This window comes from Theropithecus gelada, chromosome 3, assembly GCF_003255815.1.
Source record: "Theropithecus gelada isolate Dixy chromosome 3, Tgel_1.0, whole genome shotgun sequence".
NCBI classification, from domain to species: Eukaryota; Metazoa; Chordata; class Mammalia; order Primates; family Cercopithecidae; genus Theropithecus; species Theropithecus gelada.
The window spans coordinates 131,485,970-131,503,880 of NC_037670.1; the positions used below are offsets into that span (position 1 = coordinate 131,485,970).

At 37.5% G+C, this 17,911-nt stretch overlaps 1 protein-coding gene across 1 annotated transcript in view; it reads left to right on the forward strand.

The window, feature by feature from the left end:
* Positions 1–17,911, forward strand: part of PRKAR2B (protein kinase cAMP-dependent type II regulatory subunit beta) — a 112,851-nt gene that overhangs the window by 58,152 nt on the left and 36,788 nt on the right. The window contains exon 3 of the mRNA XM_025381220.1: positions 16,394–16,446. Within this exon, the coding sequence (XP_025237005.1) occupies positions 16,394–16,446 (53 nt within the window). The remainder of the gene's footprint in view (positions 1–16,393; positions 16,447–17,911) is intronic.

Consider the following 17,911-nt stretch of genomic DNA (forward strand, 5'->3'; position numbering starts at 1 on the left):
AAGTGCCAGCTCAGCCACAGTACAGGAGAACACCAAGTAGACTTCTAAGATTTATGACTGTAGTCCCTGGCTTGCTGATGGCACCTCTGGATCTTCCCGGGGCTTGGGAGCTCGCCACCATGAAGGGAAGGACACAAGCCTGGCTGGCTTCACTTTCTGCTGATTGTAGAGCCCCCGGGCCTCGAGTGAACATAGGCCATAGCCAGGTGGCAGTCACAGCAGGCCTTGGATGAGATCCCAGTGCCGGCTTCAGGTCTGACCAAGTGCAGTCCCAGTGGTAGTGATCACATCTCCAGGCAGCTCAAAACACAGAGAGAGACTCTGTGTTTGTTTGGGAGAAAATAAAGGAAGATAACAAGAGTCCCTGCCTGGTAATCCAGATAATTCTTCCAGATCTTATCTAAGACATAATTTTTAAATGACTACATAGATATCAGTAGTATGCATGAATATTTATTTTAATTTCTTGTTTGTTTTTGGGAATTTAGATTTCTCTTTTTTGACTGTCATTTATTCAGATCCAATTACTTGATGAGCACTTACGGAATTGGGCATGAAGAATTTCAAGACTTAATAATATTTCTAAACTCACCCCTCCGTTCCCACTTCCACCCCCAATTGAGAATTTCACTAGCGGTATGTGAAAAAGTCTATTCTAAACTCTGCATCCTGGCCAGGTGAGGTGGCTTATGCCAGTAATCCTAGCATGTTTGGAGATCAAGGCAGGAGGATTGCTTGAGCTGAGGAATTCATGACCAGTCTAAGCAATATAGCAAAAGCCACCTCTACCCCGCCCGCCAAAAAAAAAAGCCAGGAACAGTGGTGTGCCCCTGTAGTCCTAGCTACTTGGTAGGCTAAGGCAGGAGGACAGCCTGAGCACAGGAGTTTGAGGCTGCAGTGAGCTGTGATTGCACCATTGCACTCTACCCTGGGTGATAGAGCAAGACTGTGTCTCAAAAAAAAAAAAAAACCAAAAACAAAAACCAAACTAGGCATCCTCTCTAATACTGACTTTTATCAAAAAACAAGTTTGCTAATTTAATAGAGTTAAAATGCTGATTTATTAGTTTCTGTTTCTTGTCTGTTATTGTCTTTATATCATATCGTTTTTCTTTTTAAAAGTTCATTTAAATTTATCATTTATCATCCCACAAATCTTGATTTAAGTCTTGATATGAAGAAATGAAAGTTAAAAAAGAAATCTAAATTTCCAACAAAAAAAACACAATAAATTAAAATAAATATCTATATGTATTACTGATTCCTATGTAGCCACTTAAAAATTGTTTTAGTGGAGTACCTAATAATATAGGAAAATGTTTACCAAATCTTATTTTTATTTTTTTAAAGCAGACTTTATAAGACAAATGTGTACTTTGAACTCACAGAAAATAATGCATGAAAAAAAGTCTGGTGAGTTCCCCTTTACAAAATGGAAATGGAACTTTTCAAGAAGAAATGCTTATTACATTATTTACATGGGTTTATTTCTTTTGCCTTTAAATAATGAAAAAAACAGTCTGAATTGTATTGTTTTGTAAATATACGTTCTATATTTTGAATATTTGGATATTGATTTGCATTGCTCTATTACAATTTGCTTATATTTAATAGCATCAAGAATGTTTTTAGATTTCTGATAATCAGTAGAGAGGCTTGATTGAATATGTTCCCCTAAAGCCCATATTTGATAGTTTTATTACTAAATTTAAAAGCCAGTAATTGACTGAACTATTTTCTTATAATTATGGCTATATTTTAGTTTAAATTTCTCATCCTAAAGCCATCAGGTCAAATGATACTTGTTCTGAAAATATATTAATAAATTGGGAGGGATTCTGTAATGTGTCTTTTCCTATAATTCTCTGATACATGTGTGCTAGGCAGCATTCATCTGAAAAACAGTCAATAAAACTACTCAGAAATTTTAAGTAACTGTAGCTTTACTATATCCGAAAGGTAAAGTTGTATTCTGATAATGTAGCTAGATCATTATCAATTAGTCTTTATATTTAGATTAATGTGATTCAGGGTCTCAGGCCAAAATAAATGCCAAGAAATGATCGTATTATCTAAGCAATTGAGCATTGGCACAAATTCTTGGGAAGCTATTTGTTGACTTTTTAACCAAAGAGTTAGGATTCTCTTTTTATTTCACCTTGGCATTTTAATTTCTTGAAATTCATAATATCAACTGCAATGCTCAGAAATCCTTATCAGACCATTTTCAGCAAAGTACAAATATAGTTTCTATTATAGTTCTGTCCTCTAGTACTAGTTGATCCAGTTACTCTCTGCTGCTTAATAGTTCTAGAGAACAGCATTGAGGAATTCTGATGATTAGTAGCAAACAACATTGACTTTAAAAAATGGATAGTTTCCCAAACATATTCTCCTCCGAATTATTTTTCTCTCCCTTTTTTTTTTCTCGCCCTTTTAATTATATCTGTTTATTTTATTCTTGGTCATTTGTGAGGTTCTATTTTTTGTCTTAAAGAAAATTTAAATAGAGAATTTGTAAAATACCATGGATTACATGCATCTGTCTTTTCTTGGGTTAATCTTGTATCCTTATCTAAGGAACACTGGGAGCTAGAGGGGACCACTGTTCCATTGTGAAAGAGAGTGAAGGTTTGTATGGTTTCCTCTATTCTCAGAATCCCACAGGCTACTCATGATGTATGAACAGTATACTTAAGTAGAATATTTGAGCCTATCCTCTTCTGGACTCATCCTCTTAGAAACGTTCCATGTTGATAGGATTCCTTTTATAAACCGATTGAATGCTGTGTCCTCTTAATTGTGCCATGCTATAGATAAGTCAGTTATTAAAAAAAATGGTTGATGTTTTATAGACTGAATGCATACTTGTAGAGCGTGTGGTAGAAAGACATTTTATTGAGGATAGTTCCAGCGATTGAGTACACATACTAAAGTTTTTAACACTTTGAAACCCAAGAGTAGAATAAAAAATTATTTACAAAATGTATGTGGGTTCTGACATAGGGTATTGTTTTTCCTTTGGAGGCATTTTTGAAGAAAAAAATTTACACATTAAAAAAACCAGATTAAATATTTTGGCATGTACAGTTGTGTGTTTTTTTTTTTTTTGGAGACGACGTCTCACTCTGTTGCCCAGGCTGGAGTGCAGTGGCGCCATTTTGGCTTACTGCAACCTCCGCTTCCTGAGTTCAAGTGATTCTCATGCCTTATCTTCCTAAGTAGCTGGGATTACAGGCGTGCACCACCATGCCCGGTTAATTTTTGTTTTTGTTTTTTTAGTAGAGATGGGATTTTGCCATATTGGCCAGGCTGGTCTTGAACTCCTGACTTTAGGTGATACACCTGCCTTGGCCGCCTAAAGTGCTGGGATTACAGACATGAGCCACCGTGCCTGGCCAGCATATACAGTTTTAATAAGAGGAAAATAGCAAATGATGAACAAATTTTTATTTGTTTGAAGCTCTCCATTGTTGCTTATTTATGTATTTCAGCAATATCCTTCCCAATACTGTCCTGAACTTGATGTTTATTTGTGGGGTGTGAATGTTTCTTAATTATACAGTCCCTTAACGAGTAGTGGTATACATGTAAAGGAAAATCGTTTTTAGAAACGTAAAAACATAAAAAGGAATTAGTAAATGTGGAGTTTTATTCTAAATACTACTGTTAAAGGGCTACAAAAAGAATGGGCTTATAATGAATCATGGCAATTTAGTTAAATATTTAAAATATCTAAAATGTTTGTGAGACAGCAGAATATTTTATAGTAGAATTAATAGGAAAAAAGTTTTATAGAAATTTTTTTAGGAATAGTAATTACATGTCTGAGATGGTTTAGAACCTACCTAAATAAAGGTCAAAAATACAGTTTTATAGAGAACTAGAAAGTGGTTTGTGAATGGCTGATTCTTAAAGCTCCATTGATAACCTTGGGGAGAGGCAGAACATCCTAGATTAAATAGAAATTGTATTTCTATTATTTCACCAAGACAGGGTTATACAGTTAAGTATCTTGGCTAAAATCTTTATAGTAAAATTTTGCTGACATGAACATAACTGGTCTGGGAATTAAATATTCACTTAAGTACTATTTCATGCATGGTGCCAAAATTTCTGCCAGAAAGGTAAAAGGTATATTGCGTTTTTTGTAGCTGGAATGTAGCTTGTAACCGAGTGGATTATAATAACTTTTAATATTTTGATGCAAGAAGTAGGAAAATATTAAAAATTGAAAGATGGTTTTAAGGAAATTGTAATGGTTCTGTTCAGAGTTTGTGAGACAGCCTTATTCTGTGGATTTTTAAATTATGAACTTCCTTGCTATTTTTATGTAAATGGTGATATCAGTTTCAGCCCTTCCTCCATTTACCTTAAGCCAGAGAAAGAGAGAGGGAGAGAGAAATAAGAGAGAGACATACCTTGTTTGTGTTAGGGCCATCAAATGGTTTCTTTGATAGTCATCAGTGGTATTCATAAAATTCTGGTTTTCTCGCCTTCTGAGGTTGTAGTAACACTTGCACTTCCCCATCTTGTTGAAGTTAGGACTGACCATATAACTTGTCTAATGCAATGTGATATATATTCCTTATTGGCAGAAGAGACATCTGTCACTTCCAGGCAGAAGCTTTAGGGACTGGTGGCCTTCCAAACTGCAGAGTCTCCATTAGCCTGCAGCCTTCAGTAAGGAAGTGGAACCAAGTACCCACTCTCCTGAGATGGGCATACTGTGTGACCAAGAAATACACTTATGTTGTTTTGAGTCACTGAGATTATGGCAGTGTTTGTTACTGTTGTGTAAACCAGTCTAATCTGACATATGCAGTATGCTGTTTCTTTATGCCTGAGGATAAGGAAGAAGATAATAACGTTTCTCATCAACTAAAATCACCATTTATTTATTCAGTCATTTTTCTTAACATTTAGTATGTGCCCACTGTTCTAGGTTCTAGGAAAACAGCAGGGAGCAAAACAAAGCAACCTCTTTTTCCCACTCTTTATTAATTCTTTAGGGAACCTCCTTTGCTGTGAAACCTCCTGCCCTCTGAGCTGCTGGTTGCTCCTTTCTCGTCTGTGTTCCTCCAGCACTTTGTAGATATCGTCATTGTGGCACTGGTGTTATCATGATCATTCTATTTCTGTCTTCATTTCTAGACTGTTTCTTTTTTTTTTTCTTTTTTTGAGACGGAGTCTCGCTCTGCCGCCCAGGCTGGAGTGCAGTGGCCAGATCTCAGCTCACTGCAAGCTCCGCCTCCCGGGTTCACGCCATTCTCCTGCCTCAGCCTCCCGAGTAGCTGGGACTACAGGCGCCCGCCATCTCGCCCGGCTAGTTTTTTGTATTTTTTAGTAGAGATGGGGTTTCACCGTGTTCGCCAGGATGGTCTTGATCTCCTGACCTCGTGATCCACCCGTCTCGGCCTCCCAAAGTGCTGGGATTACAGGCTTGAGCCACCGCGCCCGGCCTCTAGACTGTTTCTATAAACGTTTTAAATATAGTACATATATAATATTGAAAGTAATATAAAATGTATAGGCAAAACAAGTTACACATTATATAAAATGTATAACAAAAGAATATATATACATACACATAGATGCTTTGCATTATCCCTTTATTCCATTTATGTCATCCCCCACATATTTTTTGAATGAATAAATAAGGCTTCCCTGTGGGCCTTTTGCCTGAATGTGATTTGGGAACAAAATGTGAGCTTCTATATTTTGGACATGTTATTCCAATGCCTTTGCTCTGTGAATTCAAATTTAAGAGCATTACTAATGGATGAGAACAGGTTTGTACCAATTACCTGGGCAGAAATGTGAATGAACAGGGGAAGGGGAAGCCTACTAACTTGTCATTATGCTTATTCCCTTTACTTAGCTATATATATATATTACTGTTAATAGCCTTTTACCAGTGTTTCTCAATCTTTTTTCTATTATCGTCCCCTACCCCCTAGTCTTTTTAGGCTGTTTCCCCCTGAATGCCCCCAATGAGATTTTACTGCCACAGAAATGCCGTATATTTGTTTATGTATTGAATATATATCTGTGCTTTATAAAAAAAAAATACAGTAAGTCTTTTTGCCCCCTAAGAACCAGTTTTCTTGGTTGATGCATGCCTTCAACTAATACTTGAAAAAGGTAATTTTTTTTCCTTTGTAGGAGGGTGTTTCCACTTCAATAAGCTAAGTTTAACTCAATATTGAGTCACAACTCTGTTAATTAATACAACTGTGCTTTTATAACAGCTTTATTTTAAGCTAATTATTATTTAAATGAGTATGCTAAAATCTTAGTTTATTGAGAACATTGGCAAATTAACTTTTATATATTTTATAGAAGTCAATTTTTCTAGATTAAAGGTCTCTAACCCTCACAGTCATTCTGTGCAAGCTGTATTTGCCTTTTATTCCTTCAGCACATACTTATTGTCTAGTGTGTGCAAGACTCTGCCAGAGCTGAGGACCCAGTGAATCATGGAGTTCAGTCTGCTTCTTTTAACTCCTTGCTAGCCAGGATGAGAATATAGGTCATGTATACTTGTCCAGTGCAGAGTTGTTTTGACTGTACTGATTTTTAAAACATCAATGACAAAATGTTGTGAGCTTTTAGTGAAAAACCCTGGGAGTTGAATAATCCCTCATCTATCATTCTGTATGCATAGCAAATGAAAAGGTTGAGGGCCAGGTCCCACAATATGCGAAGTCAGTATAGTTTGTATTTTCCTGTTCTGTCCTGCAAGTTGTGACCATTGTCTGGCTACACCATTGCACATTACTCTGTCTGCAGTGTGAGAATCTGCTTAAATTCTTGGGCCATTCTGTATGACCAGTGTAGTATATACATACATATATGGACAACAAAACAGGGAAACCGCAATATAAGATTCCTTAAAGAATAAGGTTTTGATTCTTACCACTATTTAATTGCCAAACAAAAAGGATGAAGTATATAGTTTCAAGCTAAATTTCAGATTGCGTAGGAGGTATGGGGCAAATATGTTTCAGAAAGAATATGAGGCAGTACAAGTTACCTGGAGGCTTTGGTTTGAGTGCCCATCCAGAGATAGAGCCATTCATTCATTTATTTTTTATTTTTTGTTATACTTTAAGTTCTAGTGTCCATGTGCACAACGTGCAGGTTTGTTACATATGTATACATGTGCCATGTTGGTGTGCTGCACCCATTAACTCATCATTTACATTAGGTATATCTCCTAATGCTATCCCTCCCCTCTCCCCCCCACCACACGACAGGCCCCAATGTGTGATGTGAACACAGTGTCCAAGTGTTCTCATTGCTCAGTTCCCACCTATGAGTGAGAACATGCGGTGTTTGGTTTTCTGTCCTTGAGATAGTTTGCTGAGAATGATGGTTTCCAGCTTCATCCATGTCCCTACAAAGGACATGAACTCATCCTTTTTTATGGCTTTACAGTATTCCATGGTGTATATGGCCACATTTTCTTAATCCAGTCTATCATTGATGGGCCTTTGGCTTGGCTCCAAGTCTTTGCTGTTGTGAATAGTGCCGCAATAAACATACGTGTGCATGTGTCTTTGTAGCAGCACGATTTATAATCCTTTGGGTATATACCCAGTAATGGGATGGCTGGGTCAAATGGTATTTCTAGTTCTAGATCCTTGAGGAATTGCCACACTGTCTTCCACAATGGTTGAACTAGTTTATAGTCCCACCAACAGTGTAAAAGTGTTCCTGTTTCTCCACATCCTCTCCAGCACCTGTTTTAATGATCGCCATTCTAACTGGTGTGAGATGGTATCTCACTGTGGTTTTGATTTGCATTTCTTTGATGGCCAGTGATGATGAGCCTTTTTTCATGTGTCCATTGGCTGCATAAATGTCTTTTGTTGAGAAGTGTCTGTTCATATCCTTTGCCTACTTTTTGTTGGGGTTGTTTGATTTTTCTTGTAAATTTGATTAAGTTCTTTGTAGATTCTGGATATTACCCTTTGTCAGATGGGCAGAATGCAAAAATTTTCTCTCATTCTGTAGGTTGCCTGTTCACTCTTATGGTAGTTTCTTTTGATGTACAGAAGCTCTTTAGTTTAATTAGATCCCATTTGTGGATTTTGGCTTTTGTTGCCATTGTGTTTGGTGTTTTAGACATGAAGTTGTTGCCCGTGCCTATGTCCTGAGTGGTATTGCCTAGGTTTTCTTCTAGGGTTTTTATGGTTTTAGATCTAATATTTAAGTCTTTAATCCATCTTGAATTCATTTTTGTATAAGATGTAAGGAAGGGATCCAGTTCCAGCTTTCTACATATATGGCTAGCCAGTTTTCCCAGCACCATTTATTAAATAGGGAATCCTTTCCCCATTTCTTGTTTTTGTCAGGTTTGTCAAATATCAGATGGTTGTAGATGTGTGGTATTATTTCTGAGGGCTCTGTTCTGTTCCATTGGTCTATATTTGTGTTTTGGTACCAGTACCATGCTGTTTTGGTTACTGTAGCCTTGTAGTATAGTTTGAAGTCAGGTAGCGTGATGCCTCCAGCTTTGTTCTTTTCACTTAGGATTGTCTTGGCAATGTGGGCTCTTTTTTGGTTCCATATGAACTTTAAAGCAGTGTTTTCCAATTCTGTGAAGAAACTCGTTGGTAGCTTGATAGGGATGGCATTGAATCTATAAATTACCTTGGGCAGTATGGCCATTTTCACGATATTGATTCTTCCTATCCATGAGCATGGTATGTTCTTCCATTTTTTTGTGTCCTCTTTTATTTCACTGAGCAGTGGTTTGTAGTTCTCCTTCAAGAGGTCCTTCACATCTCTTGTAAGTTGGATTCCTAGGTATTTTATTCTCTTTGAAGCAATTGTGAATGGGAGTTCATTCATGATTTGGCTCTCTGTTTATTTGTTATTGGTGTATAAGAATGCTTGTGATTTTTGCACATGGATTTTGTATCTTGAGACTTTGATGAAGTTGCTTATCAGCTTAAGGAGATTTGGGCCTGAGACGACAGGGTTTTCTAAATATCCAATCATGTATCTGCAAAGAGGGACAATTTGACTTCTTCTTTTCCTAATTGAATACCCTTTATTTCTTTCTCCTGCCCGATTGCCCTGGCCAGAACTTGCAATACTATATTGAATAGGAGTGGTGAGAGAGGGCATGCCTGTCTTGTGCCAGTTTTCAAAAGAAATGCTTCCAGTTTTTGCCCATTCAGTATGATATTGGCTGTGGGTTTGTCATAAATAGCTCTTATTATTTTGAGATATGTCCCATCAATACCGAATTTATTGAGAGTTTTTAGCATGTAGGGCTGTTGAATTTTGTTGAAGGCCTTTTCTGAATGTATTGAGATAATCATGTGGTTTTTGTCTTTGGTTCTGTTATATATATGGATTACATTTATTGATTTGTGTATATTGATCAATATATACAGCCTTGCATCCCAGGGATGAAGCCAACTTGATCATGGTGGATAAACTTTTTGATATGCTGCTGGATTCGATTTGCCAGTATTTTATTGAGGATTTTTGCATCAATGTTCATCAGGGATATTGGTCTAAAATTCTCTTTTTTTGTTGTGTCTCTGCCAGGCTTTGGTATCAGGATGATGCTGGCTTCATAAAATGAGGATTCCCTCTTTTTCTATTGATTGAAATAGTTTCAGAAGGAATGGTACCAGCTCCTCTACCTCTGGTAGAATTCGGCTGTGAATTCGTCTGGTCCTGGACTTTTTTTGGTTGGTAGGCTATTAATTATTGCCTCAATTTCAGAGCCTGTTACTGGTCTATTCAGGGATTCAACTTCTTCCTGGTTTAGTCATGGGAGGGAGTATGAGTCCAGGAATTTATTCATTTCTTCTAGATTTTCTAGTTTCTTTGCATAGAGGTGTTTATAATATTCTCTGATGATAGTTTGTATTTCTGTGGGATCGGTAGTGATAACCCCTTTATCATTTTTTATTGCATCTGTTTGATTCTTCTCTCTTTTCTTCTGTATTAGTCTTCCTAGCGGTCTATCAATTTTGTTGATCTTTTCAAAAAACCAGCTCCTGGATTCATTGATTTTTTTTTTGAAGGGTTTTTTGTGTCTCTATCTCCTTCAGTTCTTCTCTGATCTTAGTTATTTCTTGCCTTCTGCTAGCTTTTGAATGTGTTTCCTCTTGCTTCTCTAGTTCTTTTAATTGTGATGTTAGGGTATCAAGTTTAGATCTTACCTGCTTTCGCTTGTGGGCATTTAGTGCTATCAGTTTCCCTCTACACACTGCTTTAAATGTGTCCCAGAGATTCTGGCATGTTGTGTCTCCGTTCTCATTGGTTTCTAAGAACATCTTTATTTCTGCCTTCATTTCGTTATGTACCCAGTAATCATTCAGGAGCAGGTTGTTCAGTTTCCATGTAGTTGAGTGCTTTTGAGTGAGTTTCTTGATCCTGAGTTCTAGTTTGATTGAACTGTGGTCTGAGAGACAGTTTGTTATAATTTCCGTTCTTTTACATTTGCTCAGGAGTGATTTACTTCCAACTATGCGGTCGATTTTGGAGTAAGTGTGATGTGGTGCTGAGAACAATGTATATTCTATTAATTTGGGATGGAGAGTTCTGTAGATGTCTATTAGGTCCAGTTGGTGCAGAGCTGAGTTCAATTCTTGGACATCCTTGTTAACTTTCTGTCTGATTGATATGTCTAATATTGACAGTGGGGTGTTGAAGTCTCCCATTATTGTAGGCCTCTAAGGACTTGCTTTATGAATCTGGGTGCTCCTGTATTGGGTGCATATATATTTAGGATAGTTAGCTCTTCTTGTGGAATTGATCCCTTTACCATTATGTAATGGTCTTCTTTGTCTCTTTTGATCTTTGTTGGTTTAAAGTCTCTTTTATCAGAGACTAGGATTGCAACCCCTGCTTTTTTGTTTTGTTTTGTTTTGTTTTCCATTTGCTTGGTAGATCTTCCTCCAACCCTTTATTTTGAGCCTATGTGTGTCTCTGCACGTGAGATGGATCTGTTGAATACAGCACACTGATGGGTCTTGACTCTTTATCCAATTTGCCTGTCTGTGTCTTTTAATTGGGCATTTAGCCCATTTACATTTAAGGTTAATATTGTTATGTGTGAATTTGATCCTGTCATTGTGATGTTACCCTGTTATTTTGCCCGTTAATTAATTCAGTTTCTTCATAGTGTCGATGGTCTTTACCATTTGGCATGTTTTTGCAGTGGCTGGTACCGGTTGTTCCTTTCCATGTTTACTGCTTCCTTCAGGAGCTCTTCTTGTAAGGGAGGCCTGGTGGTGACACAATCCCTCAGTATTTGCTTGTCTGTAAAGGATTTTATTTCCCCTTCACTAATGAAGCTTAGTTTGGCTGGATATGAAATTCGGGGTTGAAAATTGTTTTCTTTAAGAATGTTGAATATTGGCCCCCACTCTCTTCTGGCTTGTAGAGTTTTTGCTGAGAGATCTGCTGTTAGTCTGATGGGGTTCCCTTTGTGGGTAACCCAACCTTTGTCTCTGGCTGCCCTTAACATTTTTTCCTTCATTTCAACTTTGGTGAATCTGACAATTATGTGTCTTGGAGTTGCTCTTCTCGAGGAGTATCTTTGTGGCGTTCTCTGTATTTCCTGAATTTGAATGCTGACCTGCCTTGCTAGGTTGGGGAAGTTCTCCTGAATAATATCCTGAAGAGTGTTTTCCAACTTGGTTCCATTCTCCCCGTCACTTTCAGGTACACCAGTCAGATGTAGATTTGGTCTTTTCACGTAATCCCATATTTCTTGGAGGCTTTGTTCATTTCTTTTTACTCTTTTTTTCTCTAAACTTCTCACTTCATTTAATTCATTTGATCTTCAATCACTGATACCCTTTCCTTCAGTTGATCGAATCGGCTACTGAAGCTTGTGCATGTGTCACGCAGTTCTTGTGCCATGGTTTTCAGCTCTATCAGGTCATTTAAGGACTTTTCTGCATTGGTTATTCTAGTTAGCCATTCATCTAATCTTTTTTCAAGGTTTTTAGCTTCTTTGCGATGGGTTCGAATATCCTCCTTTATTTAGCTCGGAGAAGTTTGAGTATCTGAAGCCGCCTTCTCTCAACTCGTCAAAGTCATCCTCTGTCCAGCTTTGTTCCATTGCTGGTGAGGAGCTGCGTTCCTTTGGACAAGACGAGGTGCTCTGATTTTTAGGAGTTTCAGCTTTTCTGCTCTGGTTTTTCTCCATCCTTGCGGTTTTGTCTTCCTTTGGTCTTTGATGATGGTGACGTACAGATGGGGTTTTGGTGTAGATGTCCTTTCTGTTTGTTAGTTTTCCTTCTAACAGTCAGGACCCTCAGCTGCAGGTCTGTTGGAGTTTGCTGGAGGTCCACTCCAGACCCTGTTTGCCTGGGTATCACCGGCGGAGGCTGCAGAACAGTGAATATTGCAGAACAGCAAATGTTGTTGCCTGATTGTTCCTCTGGAAGCTTTGTCTCAGAGGGGCACCTGGCCATATGAGGTGTAATTTGGCCCCTACCGGGAGGTACCTCCCAGTTATGCTACTTGGGTGTCAGGGACCCACTTGAGGAGGCATCTGTCTGTTCTCAGATCTCAAACTCCATGCTGGGAGAGCTACTACTCTTTTCAAAGCTCAGTTGGAAATGCAGAAATCACCTGTCTTCTGCATTGCTCACGCTGGGAGCTGTAGACTGGAGCTGTTCCTATTTGGCCATCTTGGAACCTCCCTCTTCATTTATTTGTTACAGAAATATTTACTGACCTCCTAATCTTCATGCCAGGACTTTTGGTGAGTAAGACAAAAGGCTCTCATTTTCTCTCAACCTCTCTGTCCCCATTTCTTGGACAAATTGTGTAGGACATTTTAACATTGAGCAAGTATTCATTCATTCATTCATTCATTCATCCATCCATCCATCCATTCAATATGTGTTTGAGTGTGTATAATACAAATACATTATTGTGAGATATTAAAAAAAGGACATCTCTGCTCTCAAGGACCTTGCAAGCTTGTTTGTTCACCAACCAGTCATTTATTTAAAAAAAAAAAAAAAAAGTGCCTTGAGCTAGTAGGCAATGTGCCAGGTCAGTGCTAGGGAAATACAGAGATGAACAAGAGCATACAGTCGGTCCCTGGAGGGCTACGCCTCAGCCTGGAGAGGCAAGCAGCTTGTAACATCTTTGGAAGCATGCAGTGTGGCAAATGACAATAATGAGCTCTTCCCACTGTATTGCGAGAGTGCGAGAGAGCACAGAAGTGGAGTTTCCAGAATTAGTTCTGTGTGGGTGAAAGGTCAAGATGTGACTCTCCATTTGACCTTTTAGTTGAGTCTGGAGAGAAGGGTTGGCTTGGAAAGGAGATTGGAGGGAGTTCCAATCAGAAGAAACAGTTTAAGTGATGATAAAGAGCTATAAGGCACGATGACAGCTTTACAAAACTGCAGATACTTTATTTTGATTTGGCCATGGAAGGTGGGGGTAGATGAATTCTAATGTAGTGAAACAATTGCAACAGGAATGTCAGTAACTAAGTCCTTGTAGTATTGGCACAATATGTAGTTCAATGAAACAGATAGCCCAGATATGGACAAACATACTATGTGATAAAGTGGATATCACAAATCAACAGGGTGTTAAGTGATAATATTGAGACGATTGATAAAGTATTTGGAAAAAAAATAGATTCTTACTCCAGATGATTTTTAGTTAGGGCTTAGGGGCTAGGCATTTAGAAATTTGAGAATTAGGATTGCTTTCTGTGAATTAAAATTTAAGATCAACAATTTAAGATCAACAGTAATTAAAAAATAAGATCAACAGAGGGTGGGTGGGTGTGTATATGTAAAACAAGTTATCTTAACCAAATATCTTGCCTACTGCCTACTGACACCTCGTTGAATGTGTCAATCCTATGAACATGGCCAGCTTCATGGGCCCTGCACTCACGAGGGCCGTGCATTTGGTTTAATGCTCTGCTCTTGTTGTCCTTTGGAAAGTCTTAATTCCATATATGGTTTTTGTTTGTTTGTTTGTTTTGTTTTGTTTTGCACTAGGCCATACAAATTATGTAGCAGTCCTGCCTGTGAAGTTGGCCATCTCTGGGGACAGAAAGTTAGAGAGCTAAGCTTTAGAAGTAGATGTCCTTGTGCTCTCTAGAGAGTTGCAGCCAACCCAGTTAAAGTATCCTGGACACATTGGCAGGGCCATCCCTATAGAGTGCCTCAGGCTGTCCAGCTTGATGCCATGAAACATTCAATTTATTTAACAAAGTTTCCTGTTTCCCATTTCCTGCTCACCAAGCAATCTTTCAGTAGTGACTTGGCTGCTGCTTTGGTTTTCCAGCAGGGAGAGATCTAGCTAGTTGTGCTGGTCCGATCCTTCATTCAGGAAGGTAGTTAGTAAATTGGCATTCTGGTTTCATATGTCAGTGAGATTCTTTAATGTGAGCCTGCTTCTGCATGACTGGTCCATTTCTGTTACATTTCTGAGACTGAAGGCTGATGTCCAGGAATTATGCTGGTAAATTCACCAAAGCAGTCATGTGTAGAATAGTGGTTAAGAGCAAGAGCTTTGGAGTCAAGACAGACAATCCTGGATAAAATGTGGGTCCTGTCACTTACTAGGATGTATGATCTTGGCTTTCCTGTGCCCTACTCTTTCATCTGTCAAGTGATGACATTAACATCCACCTTAAGGTTGTTGTGAGGTTGAATGAGATGATGTACTTTCGATCAGGGTTTCTCAGCCTCGGTACTGTTGACATTTTGGGCCAGGTAATTCTTTCTGTTCAAGGCGGAGCGTTTGGTGCATCATAGGATGTTTCCAGCATCCTTAGCCTGTACCCAGTAGATGCTAGTGGCATCCCTCTAACCCCCTATAGTTATGACAATTAAAATGTCACAGAGGCGGAATCCCACCTGTGGAGGGCACAATAGGACTTGGTTAAGAGTCACTGGTCCAGGTGTATAGAGTGGTGCCTGGGGGAAAGAAAGTGTTTTATGGTATAATAATGGGAATAGTGGTACCAAAGATGATACTACTTTGAATGCCACCCTGAGGGCCCTAGGAAGACATTTGTCAGCCTTTCATTTATTCTTTGTACTTAAATTTTTTATCTGTGCCAGAATAAACTCCATATAGATTAAATAGTACATGTAAAAAGCTCTACCTTTAAACAACTGAATGAAAAAAGAAGTAAATCTTTAGATTTGTAAATAAGGAAAGGGTTTTCGAGGTCAAAAGAAGTGATACTTCTGTGATGTTTAATGTTGGGTTTAAAACACATTGGGAAATTTTCTTTCCTCATAGATGTCATGACATTAAAAATAAACATGCATAATCTATAAAAACCTTGTAGTTATAATTGAAAAGCAAATTGGATAAAATGATTAATATGACAGATAAAGTGGTATGAAAATACTAATTTAAGTCAAAAAGAAAACCAGATATTTCCTATAGATAAGGACAAAGGAGGAAATACAGTCGTCCTATAAACATTTGAAAATAGTTCAAATTTAGTAATTTAAAAAAATTTTTAAATTATTTAAATTGGCAAAGATTTTAAACAATAGCATCCAATTCTGTTGTACAGTTAGGGAAGTGTTATTACATATTTTTTATAGGACAATGGATAGGTACAGCCCTTCTAGAAAGAAACATGGTGATAAATGTGCCCTAAAAATTCTCATACCATTTAGACCCCCAAAATAAGTTTGGGAATAACGCCTACAGCATAATCTGAAATGTAGACAAATATCGATGCATGAAAGTGTTTATTTCAAAGTTGTTTTAATGTAAGCCAGCTAAATGTTCAGTATTGGAGAAGTAGTTATTTACAGCATATGGTAATCTGCAATCCTTAAATGCAGTATTTACACAGTGTTTCTAACGACATGCAAAATTCTTATAGTGTTAAATGAAAAAAGCAGGTTTTTAAGTTGCATATGCAATATCAACTCAACCCAGAAAAAGACTGGAAGGAAATATCCAAAATGTTAATATTTGTCCCTGAAATACACAAAACGTTAATATTTGTTCCGTAATATTTAGATTATGGATAATTTGTGAAAGTTAGTCACAACTATATGATTAAATTGATCATTTCATGGCAGACAGCCTTTTCTTTTGTTTCTGTTCTTTTAGGTAATGTTTAGATACTATGCCTTGGAAATGAAAATGAAAGGGTTTAGGCTATGTTTCTCTAAATGGGAGAAATCAGAAAGTGTCAATGCCCAAAAATACAGCTTCATTTTTAAGTAAATTATAAATTGCAATGTGAAACCAGTTTTGGAGGGTAGACTGCTTCCCCTGGTTGAGGTGAATTAATGGTTTTTTATACCGTGGTACTCTTTTTGTTCATTAGGTGTTAACGATGTACTCATTGCAGTATGGTTTTTGATGAAACAATCTAAGATGTTCATTTCTGTTTTTATAGTATGTGCAGAAGCTTATAATCCTGATGAAGAAGAAGATGATGCAGAGTCCAGGGTATGTAACTTACTGAATGAATGAATTTTAAATTGATGCCCTTGTCATAGCTAAGGAAAATGATCATAGAAAAGATGTTAACAGGCATTCAGGTTAACAGGAGTCATAATGGAATTATTTTGACTATTTCTTTTCCTAGTCTCATCTCCAATAGCCTACTCCTGCTGAGTCTTGCAGAATTATTTTTATCCGAAGAGTATAAAGAGATATATTTTATCTCTTTACAAAATATATCCTGGTGAGGAAAAATGTTTTCAGCTGTCTTTCTCATAGTGATAATATTATTTTTCTTAGACAGTGTTTCTAGTAAACAAAAATACTGGGAAAGACCTTCTACTCCTCTTAATTTATAACAACAGAAAGTTACTCTGAAACAAACAAATCGCAGTAAAATCACATCCAGTGTGTCAGTACAGCAGTTAGGATTATTTTTTAAATCTGTGAGTCTTCATCGTTTGCTCAGCAGCTGACTTCTTGCAGGCCCTAATGTTTTTGTAAGAATTTGTCCCCTGTGATTTCAGCAGTTTTTAAGCTATGTCTTTCAGCTCAGTTCTATTGTTTATTTAGTAAAAAGTAAACTAAGAGATAACTATGCCTGGAAATGGAAAGTAATTAAATTTCTGCACCACCCTCCTCCCCTTTTTTTGAGTACGTATGTTGCAAAAGTGCCTCTTGTTTCTTTGGCCTTAAACAGTAGAAACAAAAACTTATTTTTGTAGCTCTGAATAGTACTTAAGTAAGACTGAGGTTTCTTGTGGAGAAGCAGATACTACGTCCCTAAGTCATTACATCATTAAGCTCCTTGAAACATATGTAAAATCCAGTGGTATCAGGAGGCTTACAACATGGAAGATCTTGAAATCCCATTTTATTCCTGGACCCATGGGGATTCCCACTACCAGGGTTGTGGAAGCTCATTTCTCACTATTAGAACTTCAGTTATTTTCATGAAGTTTATAAATCCTAGCCTGGAAATGATGTTTAGGATTAAGGTATTTTTACTAATCTGTGATGTACTGTTACCCCTCTGTATAGTCTGAAAAACTAGACCTTGCCTACTATATACTTTACTATACCCGTATACTGTATCTAGCAGAAACAGTACTGGGTGGCATTGAAGATAACATGCATTCTTTATATGTGTGTATAAATGGATATGATAAAATTTAGTAATTGGGATAAGAGCAATCGAGATGAGCTGGTTTAAATTAATAAAAATCTAAATTAATGAACATTTGCAATACCGTTTAAAAACAATATGCAGTATCTCATTGATTCAAAAGCTGTTAGGCCTTGAATTTTAGCTGCCATTTAATTCATGAGGTAAATAAAGTGTTTTGGCAGGTTCACTCCAGCTAATTTCTAACAGTTTTGTTGGGGAGGCTATACCAGTTAAGATTCATTTGGCTGTGTAAAACCTAACCCTATCAAGACAAATGTGAAAAAGAAAACACTGGGGAGAGAT